This window comes from Symphalangus syndactylus, chromosome 13 (genome assembly GCF_028878055.3).
Source record: "Symphalangus syndactylus isolate Jambi chromosome 13, NHGRI_mSymSyn1-v2.1_pri, whole genome shotgun sequence".
Taxonomy (NCBI): domain Eukaryota; kingdom Metazoa; phylum Chordata; class Mammalia; order Primates; family Hylobatidae; genus Symphalangus; species Symphalangus syndactylus.
The window spans coordinates 49,776,742-49,788,944 of NC_072435.2; the positions used below are offsets into that span (position 1 = coordinate 49,776,742).

Genomic DNA, 12,203 nt, shown 5'->3' on the forward strand with positions numbered 1-12,203 from the left:
CCTGCCTTTTGAGTACTGAATTATATTCTAGAATTTCTTCTTTCTTTTTTTTTTAGACAGAGTTTCACTCTTGTTGCCCAGGCTGGAGTGAGTGCAATGGCACGATCTCGGCTCACTGCAACCTCTGCATCCAAGGTTCAAGTGATTCTACTGCCTCAGCCCTCCAAGTACCTGGGATTACAGGCATGTGCCTCCACACTGGCTAATTTTGTATTTTTAGTAGATATGGTGTTTCTCCATGTTGGTCAGGCTGGTCTCAATCTCCCAATCTCAGGTGATCTGCCTGCCTCAGCCTCCCAAAATGCTGGGGTTAGAGGCATGAGCCACCGCGCCCGGCCTCAGAATTTTTATATTTCAAATTATATCTACTGAATTATTTAGTGGAAGAAATTTACATTGCTTTCACCTATTGGCTTACAAAGTAACAATGCTGCTATAATTAAGAGTATGTAAATGACTCCTTATATGACAATATATGTAAAAGTTTATATATGTGCTGCATTCTATTGTATAGTCTACTTATTTACCTTTATGCTCATATGAAATTATTTTAATTCTGTAGCTTTGTAATGTGTTTTGAGTTAAGATCTTTAATGCCTCCAGCATTTTTTTTTTTTTTTAAGTTTCCTGGGTACTTTATTGTCTCTTGAGCTTCTATATACTTTCAGGGTTGCTGTTTCTGTTTCTTTAAAAATGCAATGAGGAATTTGGAAAACATTGCATTAAATATGTAGATTGCATTGAGCAGGATGGACCTCTTCATAATTTAACTATTTCAACCTTTGCATAAGAGCACACTCAATAGTGTGTTAATTTCTATATATTTGTAAATTTTACGGTTTTTTTCTCTTATCGTTGTACACTCTCATTCCATTTTTGTAATAGAAAGTAGTTCATAAAATTTTACTTTTAAAAATTTTGAAGTCTGATTGCAGTGGCACACACCTGTAATCACAGCACTTTGGGAGGCTGAGGCAGGTGGGTCACCTCAGGTTGGGAGTTTGAGACCAGCCTGACCAACATGGAGAAACCCCGTCTCTACTAAAAATACAAAATTAGCCAGGTGTGTTTGCGGGTGCCTGTAATCAATCCCAGCTACTCGGGAGGCTGAGGCAGGAGAATAGCTTGAACCCGGGAGGCAGAGGTTGTAGTGAGCCTAGATCGTGCCATTGCACTCCAGCCTGGGCAACAAGAGCAAAACTCCATCTCAAGATAAATAAATAAATAAATAAATAAATAAATAAATAAATAAATAAATTTTGGTAAGACTTCCTTTTTGGCCTAAGATGTGATCTATCAAGGAAAATGTTATATGAGCGATTGAGAAGGGTGTGTATTCTGATGTTGTTGAGGAGTGTTCTCCATAAATCTGTTTGGAATAATTGTTTTATACAGCCTTTAAGTAGTCTGTTCCCTTATTAACATTCTTTCTTGTTTTAGTTTTTGTTACAGAAAGTGTGTTATTAAAATACCTTCCTCTAATTATATTGCTTTCTATGTGTTTCTTCATTCTATCAATATTTGCTTTATATATTTGGAACCCTAATGTGAGACACACACACACACACACACACATACAGATTTCTCATAGGTTGCCAGTGAATGAATCTATTGCTTTTTGATGTCCTTTGTTTCTTTGGAGTTTTGATGTCAAGTATATTTTATAAAATATCATGCTTTTTGACTTAAGAGGTAGCTTGTGTATGATTATTTTGACTGTTTCTGCTGTCATTTGATTAATGTTTGCATGGAATGTCTACTTCCATCCTGCCACTTCTAGTTTTTTTAATCATTAGATTTATTTTATTTATTTTGTTTTTTGAGACAGAGTTTCTCTCTTTTACCCAAGCGGGAGTGCAGTGGCATGATCTCCGTTTACTGCAACCTTCGCCTTCTGGTTTCCAGTGATTTTTCTGCTTCAGCCTCTCGAGTAGCTAAGGTGTCAGGTGCCCACCACGACACCCTGCTAATTTTTGTATTTTTAGTAGAGACGGGCTTTCACCATGTTGGCCAAGCTGGTCTTGAACCTTTGACCTTGTCATCCATCTTTCTCAGCCTCCCAAAGTGCTGGGATTACAGACGTGAGTGACTGCACCCGGCCTTAAAATTAGATCTCAACTGACTCTTGTAGAAAGGCAAAATGTATTTTGGCTTTTAAAATGTTTTAATAAATCTATTTATTGAAAATACATCTCAATTTAAAAGCTAATTTTCTATATATTTAAATAAGTTTCTGAAAGAGACTTATTTTATTAAGCATTTTATTTGATTTTTGCATCTGTGTCGCTCAGTCTTTTTCCATCATTGTGTCTTTTTGAAGTTTGTATTTATATGCTTTCATTGTTTTCTTTCTTCTTCTTTTTTTTTTTTTTTTGTGATGGAGTTTTGTTCTTATTGTCCAAGCTGGAGTGCAATGGCATGATCTCAGCTCACCACAACCTCCGCCTCCTGGGTTCAAGCGATTCTTCTGCCTCAGCCTTCCGAGTAGCTAGCATTACAGGCATGCACCACCACACCTAGCTAATTTTGTATTTTTAGTAGAGACAGCGTTTCTCCATGTTGATCAGGCTGGTCAGGAACTCCTGACCTGGGTGATCCACCCACCTTGGCCTCCCAAAATGCTGTAATTATAGGTGTGAGACACTGTGCCCAGCCTCTTTTGTGTATTTATACAAATATTTTTATGGTACCTTGGGGATTTCATATAACTTCTGAAAGATACAATATATTTTAATCTGCCAAAAAAAATAACATGTTGTATACAAATTTTTTTTTTTTTTTTTTTGAGACAGAGGCTCACTCTCTTGCCCAGGCTGGAGTGCAGTGGTGTATCTTGGCTTACTCCAATCTTTGCCTCCCAGGTTGAAGTGATTCTTCTGCCTCCGTCTCCTGAGTAGCTGGAAATACAGGCGTATGCCACTATGCCCTGCTAATTTTTGCATTTTTAGTAAGATGGGGTATCACCATGTTGGCCAGGATGGTCTCGATCTCTTGACCTCATGATCCACCTGCCTGGACCTCCCAAAGTGCTGGGATTACAGGCATGAGCAATCACACCCAGCCTGGTTTGTGTATTTATACAAATATTTTTGTGGTACATTGGGGATTACATATAACCTGTAAAAAATACAACCATGTATTTTAATCTGGAAAAAAAATCTTTAAGTTGTATACAAAAATTCTTTTTTATTACATCTTCTCTAAGACTTGTCATTTATGTTGCTATTTATATTTTTTATGTTGTATATTCATTAACAGATGTTTATAATGATTTCTCTGCTTTTATCTTTCAAATTTCAGAGAGTAATTAAAAATGTTTTCTGCACCACTAGGATAATGCTAAGAAATTCTACTTTTGTGTATTTGCATATTTTTTTTACAGAAAATAATGTATTTTTGTATGTTTTTTTTTGAATCATGTTATTTTAAGTGGAAGAAACTGTTTTCAGCACCTTTTATATCTAGGGCATATGCAGTTCCAATTTTTTTTTAGAATTTGTTTATTTTGGAGGTTTCTTATTTTTTTAATTGGGCAGGACAGATTCACTGATGGTATCATTCTCATTTAATAGCTATGTTTAACTTTTTTCATGACTACATCACACAGTTCTGTTATGGCCTTCAAAATTTTTGTTAACAGTTCACTGATTATATCGTAAGACTATGTTTGTAAATGGCACATCACTTTTTTCTTTTTTTGTGTTTTCTTTTTTTTTGTTTTTTGGAGACATAGCCTCACTCTATCTTCCAGCCAAGCTGGAGTGTAGTGCTGTGACATCAGCTCACTGCAATCTCCACCTCCCAGGTTCAATTGGTTCTCCAGCCTCGGCCTCCTAAGTAGCTGGGATTACAGGCACACACCTCCACACCTGGCTCATTTTTGTAGTTTTTGTAGAGACGGGGTTTCGTCGTGTTGGCCAGGTTGGTCTCAAACTGCTTACCTCAGGTGAACCGCTCACCTCGGCCTCCGAAAGTGCCTGGATTGCAACTTGAGCCACTGCGCCTGGCCTGGCATATCCTTTTTATCTTGCACCTTCAAGTATAATCTTTTCATCTGTGACTTTTGAAATTATGGTTATATATTTTGTTTGTTATAAATATCTTTATTCTAGTTTGTTGAGCCTTTTTTTCTTTTCTTTTTCTTTTTTCTTTTGAGATGCAGTCTCACTCTGTCACCCAGGCAGGAGTGCAGTGACACATTCTTGGCTCAATACAAGCTCTGCCTCCTGGGTTCATGCCGTTCTCCTGCCTCAGCCTCCCGAGTAGCTGGAACTACAGGTGCCTGCCACCATGCCCAGCTAATTTTTTGTATTGTTTTAGTAGAGATGGGGTTTCACCCTGTTAGCCAGGATGGTCTTGATCTCCTGACCTCATGATCCGCCTGCCTCAGCCTCCCAAAGTGCTGGGATTACAGGCATGAGCCACCGCCCCCCCAGCCAAAAGCGCAACTGAGCTTCTTTATTTTTACATCATTTTTTCTAACTTTTAGGATCTGTTAGTTTTCTTTTGTATTTTTTACCTCCACAGTTTCTGTTTTTATGAAATGTTAAATATTTTTGTTCTCGTCCTCATTTTTCTGATTTTCCATACTTGTCTCTCTTCCTGTTTTAATCAGTATTATTCAATTTATTACCAATTCTTAAAATTAATGTATAAATCTTATTTTTTTATGTTTTCTTTCAGAAAATTTTATGATATTTTTGGTGGGATGATACTGCCATATTTTGTATATATTATAAGCTTTCAGTTTGTTGCATTAAAAAAAATCTACCTGTCAAAATTTTTATAATGTAGCTTTGTCCTGACATAGTCTGAAAACAATTGTCTTGGCTCGTCATTATGAGAGTTTTTCAAACATATTCTTAGGACCTGTATTGTCTGAAATTTTGTGTTTAGTTTTTAGTTAAGAGAGTTTATTCATGTTACTTTGTAGGAGTCAGTAATCACTTGCTACACCTGTTCCTTTTCTGTGGTACTGCAGTCTGGCTGCTGCTGGAACATTTTTCTTTGGTCTCAGACTCAAACTCTCATTCCAAAGTATACCACCATTTCTGTCAGCACTTTATGTCATGAGAGACAGGAAACAGTGTCAGGAAAAAGCCCCTAAAAGCCAGAAATGATAATGAATGTGCCAGTATTTTACCTTTCTTTTAAAACAGAAATCAAGTGTTTGCAATTTACTTCTAAAGGCACTATGTTATAGTGGGAAGCAGGAAAAGCTGTGTTGGGTAAATTTAGACTTTTATTTTTCTATGTGGTTTTTGCATTGTGCTCTTCAGGAACACTGCACAAACTTAACTGATTTATAAATTTCCCACAGATATATTTTGGTTTGTATGTTTTTGTTACATTTAAATGTCTGTGAAAGAATTAGGGTCTGTGGTATTTTGCAAAACCATCTTGTTTATGTAGGTTGTATAATTTTATAGGTAAGATTTTTAAACTATATTTATGTCAATATGGTAAGTGGAGTAAATTATTTTAATTTTTTTTCAGATATATGTCCTCATTTTGCTCAAGACATTTGGCCAGAGCAGGGCATGGAAGATTCCTTTCAAAAAGTAATACTAAGAAGATTTGAAAAACGTGGACATGAGAATTTACAGTTAAGAAAAGGTTGTAAAAGTGTGGATGAGTGTAAGGTACACAAACAAGGTTATAATGGACTTAACCAGTGTTTCACAACTACCCAGGGCAAAGCATCTCAATGTAGTAAATATTTGAAAGTCTTTTATAAATTTATAAATTTAAACAGACATAAGATAAGGCATACTAGAAAGAAACCTTTCAAATGTAAAAATTGTGTCAAATCATTTTGCATGCTTTCACACAAAACCCAGCATAAAAGCATATATACTACAGAGAAGTCCTACAAATGTAAAGAATGTGGAAAAACCTTTAATTGGTCCTCAACCCTTACTAATCATAAGAAAACTCATACTGAAGAAAAGCCCTACAAATGTGAAGAATATGGCAAAGCTTTTAATCAATCCTCAAATTATACTGTACATAAGATAACTCATACTGGAGAGAAACCTTACAAGTGTGAAGAATGTGGCAAAACATTTAGCCAACCCTCAATGCTAACCATACACAAGAGGATACACACTGGAGAGAAACCCTGCAAATGTGAAGAATGTGGCAAAGCATTTAGCCAACCCTCAGCACTAACCATACATAAGAGGATGCACATTGGAGAGAAACGCTACAAATGTGAAGAATGTGCCAAAGCTTTTAGCCAATTCGGACACCTTACTACACATAGGATAATTCATACTGGAGAGAAACCCTACAAATGTGAAGAATGTGGCAAAGCATTTATATGGCCCTCAACCCTAACTAAACATAAGAGGATTCACACTGGAGAGAAACCCTACAAATGTGAAGAATGTGGCAAAGCTTTTCATCGATCCTCAAATCTTACTAAACATAAGATAATTCATACTGGAGAGAAACCTTACAAGTGTGAAGAATGTGGCAAAGCATTTATATGGTCCTCAAACCTTACTGAACATAAGAAAATTCATACTAGAGAGAAACCCTACAAATGTGAAGACTGTGGTAAAGCATTTAGCCGATCCTCAGCCCTAACTACACATAAGAGGATGCACACTGGAGAGAAACCCTACAAATGTGAAGAATGTGGCAAAGCTTTTCATCGATCCTCAAATCTTACTAAACATAAGATAATTCATACTGGAGAGAAACCTTACAAGTGTGAAGAATGTGGCAAAGCATTTATATGGTCCTCAAACCTTACTGAACATAAGAAAATTCATACTAGAGAGAAACCCTACAAATGTGAAGACTGTGGTAAAGCATTTAGCCGATCCTCAGCCCTAACTACACATAAGAGGATGCACACTGGAGAGAAACCCTACAAATGTGAAGAATGTGGCAAAGCTTTTAGCCAATCCTCAAGCCTTACTGCACATAAGATAATTCATACTGGAGAGAAACCCTACAAATGTGAAGAATGTGGCAAGGCATTTATATTGTCCTCAACCCTATCTAAACATAAGAGGATTCACACTGGAGAGAAACCCTACAAATGTGAAGAATGTGGCAAAGCTTTTAATCAATCCTCAAATCTTAGTACACATAAGATAATTCATACTGGAGAGAAACCTTACAAGTGTGAAGAATGTGGCAAAGCATTTAATCGATCCTCAAATCTTAGTATGCATAAGATAACTCATACTGGAGAGAAACCTTACAAGTGTGACGAATGTGGCAAATCATTTATCTGGTCCTCAACCCTTTTTAAGCATAAGAGGATTCATACTTGAGAGAAACATTGAAAAGGGTAAAGAATGTGGCAAAGCATTTATATGTTTCTCAACCCTTACTGAACATGAGAGAATTCATACTAGAGAGAAACCCTACAAATGTGAAGAATGTGGCAAAGCATTTATATGGTCCTCAATGCTAAACATAAGAGGATGCACACTGGAGAGAAGCCCTACAAATGTGAAGAATTTGAAAAAGCTTTTAATCCTCAAATCTACTAAACATTAGATAATTCACACTGGAGAGAAACCTTACATGTGTGAAGAATGTGGGAAAGCTTTTAATTGATTCTCAAATCTTACTACACATAAGATAATTCATACTGGAAATAAACCCTACAAATGTGAAGAATGTGGCAAAGCATATGGTCCTCACCCCTAAGTAGACATAAGAGGATGCACACTGGAGAGAAACCTTACAAATGTGAGGAATGTGGCAAAGCCTTTAAATGATCCTCAACATAAAATAATTCATACTGAAGAGAAACCCTATAAATGTGAAAAATGTGGCAAAGCCTTTAAGTAGTCTTCAGTCCTGAGTAACCATAAGAGAATTCAAACTGGAAAGAAACCCTGCAAGTCTGAAGAATGTGGGAAATCTTTTTTTCCCCATTGCACCTTTATTCTGTTCACTGTTCAGAATTTTCATACAGTCTTTCTAAATCAAGAAGGGTGTACAGTGGTATTCCTGCAGCTTTCTCTCCTCTCCACCTCCTCTCTTGTTCAGCAGCCTCCGGACCCCCAAGCGCTAAGGAATCAGACACCAGGTTTGGATCCTGACTCCACTAGGAGCCATGTGATCTCAGGGATATTTCTTGATCTCTCTGAGCCCTTTTTCCTTTTTCTACAATGTGGGGAAAAGACTCCCTCTCTCACAGGGTTACTATGAGAATTCAATGACTCCAAGTATCCAAAGCATCTGGCACAGTGCCTGGGCACACAGTACACCCTACATGCACCTTAGCTTCCTTCTTCTGGCAGGGAAGAGAAGATACCTGATAAATCAATGGCTTGCTCAGGGGCGTTTGCTTTATAAAGAGCCTGGTCCCTTTAACAGCCCAAGAAATGACTCTCTAATGGTGGAATTTCAGACACCATAGCATGGATGAGGGAGAGAGCTGGAGGCATAGACTATAGAAGTCTCAGAATCATTTGAATCCAGCCAGGCAGACTGCTGCTGCTTCTGCCCAGGGGTAAGGCTGGTGATACAGTTTGGCTGTAGCCCCACCCAAATCTCATCTTGAATCCCCACGTGTTGTGGGAGAGACCCAGTGGGAGGTAACTGAATCACTGGGGCAGGTTTCCCATGGAATGTGGGAAATCTTTTAACCTGTCTTCAACCTTTATTAAACATAAGGTAATTCATACTGGAGTAAAACTCTACAAATGTGAAGAATGTGGCAAAGTATTTTTCTGGTCCTCAGCCCTAACTAAACATAAGAAAATTCATGCTGGACAGCAACCCTACAAATGGGAAAAAATTGGCAAAGCCTTTAACCAATCCTCACATCTTACTACAGATAAGATAACTCATGTTGGAGAGAAATCTTACAAGTGTGAATAATACAGAAAGCCTAAAAAAGTCCTCAATTCTTAGCAGATATAAGATTATTCATACTGAAGAGAAACTCTACAAATCTGAAAGACGTGCCAATGCCTTTGACAGCATCTCAAACTTCTAAACAAAATCACGCTGCTGACAAATCCTAGAAATGTGAAGAATGTGACAAAGCCTTTAAATAATTGTTACACTTGATTGTACATAAGATCATTTATACTGGAAAAAACTACCAATGTGAACAATGTGGCCAAGCTTCTAACCGATGCTCACAGCTTATTGCACTGGTAAGCATTTATATTTGAGAACAAATATACAAATATAGACAAAGTAAAAAAGCCATTAATACCTGCTCACATCTTACTCAAAATCAGAGAGTTCATACTGAATAAAAGCATTAAAAATCTAATTACCATCAAAAGATCAGAAAATATGTCTTTAAAGTGCAGAAGAGTATTTATTTTGAAAAAGCATTACAAATATGAAGAAGGTTGTAATACATTTACTTGTCTCACGGATCTTATTGTACACATTTTGTACTAGAGGAAAAGTCTGAGGCAGTTATTAAAATTTTGTTCAACATCAGAGAGTTTATATTGAAGAAAACCCTGCAAATCTAATGAATTTGGAAAAACATTTTTTCAAAAACTACAAATTATAAAACACCAAAAGGTTCATACTAAAATATATTTTTGCAGATGCATTAAATACGAAAGATGTTCAATCCAAAATTAAGTCTGTAAATATCAGGGAATAATTCACAGTAGAAATATCTAGGGCACTCAAACTTTAGACATTACACTAAATCAGTGCTGAGTATAGGAAATAATACAAACTAAAGTTCGTGTAAACATTATTTGTATATAACTTTAAAAGAAGTAGAATATTTTTTGGAGAGTTATAATTACAATCAAAGTATAACTTTTTTGAAAATAGAATTTTAAAAAAGCGAATAATGGAGTTAAACTCTTAAATTACTTCATGCTGTTTCATCATTCCTGGTGTATTCACATGTGAAAACATGTGACTAATTGTAGCTGCATTAAAGATATAAGAGATTCTTTTTTATTAGGTAGGCATTTATGATTTTTTCTATGGAAAAGTAAGGACATTAAAATGTAAGATACATGATGAAAATTTAAGTAGAGAGGCTCTTCGGGTTAACTTACAATGTTGAGTGATGCATGAGGTAGGTGTTCAGAGTAGTATTTTTATGCATTATTATGAAAGAAAAAAACATTCTTTAGTTAACATTAAGTTAGTAGTATGTTACTGTACTTTTATGGAATAATATACAGTATATTTTTAAATTATGTGTGAACTTAACTTTTCAGTTCAGCATTTTTAACATGTTAAATACTATCGTGAATTCATTGAAGCATTATGCCACTAAATTTAACCTATTCCACCTTACTCAATGGTGTAGGTAAAAGATAGTAACAATACACTATTTGGTAAGATAATGGACTGACATCTCTAGTAATCTTTTTGCCAGTGGCTTTAAATTGCCAATAAGTTAAAGAATATTGTTCCTATAGGTTAAATTTTATTCTTATTTTTACATTTAAATTTATTTTTCTTAATTTTTGTGGATATGTAATATGTGTATATGCTTATGCCATATATGGCATATTTTGATACAGGCATGTGATATAATCACATTAGAGGAAATGAGATATCCATTACCTCTAGCATTTATTCTTTATATATATACATATATATATATATATATATTTTTTTTTTTTTTTTGAGACAGAGTCTCGCTCTTTCACCCAGGCTGGAGTGCAGTGGCGCGATCTCGGCTCACTGCAGGCTCCGCCCCCCCGGGGTTCACGCCATTCTCCTGCCTCAGCCTCCCGCGTAGCTGGGACTACAGGCGCCTGCCACCTCGCCCGGCTAGTTTTTTGTATTTTTAGTAGAGACGGGGTTTCACCGTGTTAGCCAGGATGGTCTCGATCTCCTGATCTTGTGATCCACCCTCCTCGGCCTCCCAAAGTGCTGGGATTACAGGCGTGAGCCACCGTGCCCGGCCTATTTATTCTTTATATTACAAGCAATTCAGTTCTTCAGTTTTAGTTATTTTTAAATGTACAGTTAAATTGTTATTGACCACAGGGTCATTTTTATGGTCATAATGAAAATTATATACAAAGATAAGTAAAATCCATACATTTCTGAGTCCTGAATAAATATTTTTTAAAATTTTAATGTATTTTTCTTTGAACATGTGGCCTCTGGCTGCAAGCACATATGGACTCTTAGTATTGATGTATATGGAATTAAATATACAGATCTATTAGTCTAAAGATAAATCTTAGGTGTAAATAAATTATGGAGTGTGTTTGTGTTAGTGTAAGTTAGAAACTATTTTTAGCCGAAAGTAATATTAGAACAAAACAAATCATTTTAAGGTGTCTAATTTACTAGAAAAAAACAAAAATTCTCAAATACTGAAAGTAAATCTATGCTCTCTGCTTTGTATTAAATTTATTACTTTGTAACCTTTTGGCTTATGCTTCAGAATCTCCCCATGCAAATTCTCTGTTTTAACTTGACTGTTAATCATGTTAGAACCATAATTTTTTTTGTTTAGTAGTTTTTTTTCTCTTTTTTCCTTTTTTTTTTTTTTTTTTTTTTTTTGAGCTGGAGTCTTGCTCTGTTGCCCAGACTGGAGTGCAATTGTGTGATGTTGGCTCATTGCAATCTCTGCCTTTCAGGTTCAAGCAGTTCCCCTGCCTCAGCCTCCCAAGTAGCTGGGATTACAGGTGCCCGCCACCACGCCCAGCTAATTTTTGTATTTGTAGTAGAGACAGGGTTTCACTCTGTTGGTCAGGCTGGCCTTGAACTTCTGACCTGAGGTGATCCACCCACATCAGCCTCCCAAAATGCTGGGATTACAGGTGTGAGCCACCATGCCCAGCCTGTGTGTAATAGTTTATGAAATATTCATTATGTGAACTGGTCTGTAAGTATAAGAATGATTTTTTTTTTTTTTTAATTTCATTGTTCCATTTATTGGGGTACAGGTGGTATTTGGTTAGATGAGTAAGTTATTTAGTGGTGATTTGTGAGACCCTGATGGACCCATCACCTGAGCAGTATACACTGCACCATATATGGTGTCTTTTATCCCTCCCCCTTCCCACTCTTTCCCCCAAGTCTCCAAAGTCTATTTTATCATTCTTATGCCTTTGCATCCTCATAGCTTACCTCCCACATATCGGCAAGAACATACGATGTTTGGTTTTCCATTCCTCAGTTACTTCACTTAGAATAATAATCTCCAGTATCATCCAGGTCATTGCAAATGCTGTTAATTTCTTTTTGTGGCTGAGTAGTATTCCAACATATATGTA

The 12,203-nt window shown here is 36.3% G+C and overlaps 1 protein-coding gene and 1 long non-coding RNA gene across 2 annotated transcripts in view; one reads left to right on the forward strand and one right to left on the reverse strand.

Annotated features, from left to right (window-relative positions):
• The window catches only part of LOC129459839 (uncharacterized), a 54,953-nt gene that overhangs the window by 23,136 nt on the left and 19,614 nt on the right, over positions 1-12,203 (reverse strand). The gene's annotated exons all lie outside the window — the stretch shown is intronic.
• LOC129459807 (zinc finger protein 208-like) overlaps positions 1-12,203 on the forward strand; it is a 231,224-nt gene that overhangs the window by 17,648 nt on the left and 201,373 nt on the right. The window contains 5 exon segments of the mRNA XM_055237017.2: positions 5,497-7,269; positions 7,514-7,651; positions 7,654-7,750; positions 8,631-8,739; positions 10,769-10,773. Of these exon segments, the coding sequence (XP_055092992.1) occupies positions 5,497-7,269; positions 7,514-7,651; positions 7,654-7,750; positions 8,631-8,739; positions 10,769-10,773 (2,122 nt within the window).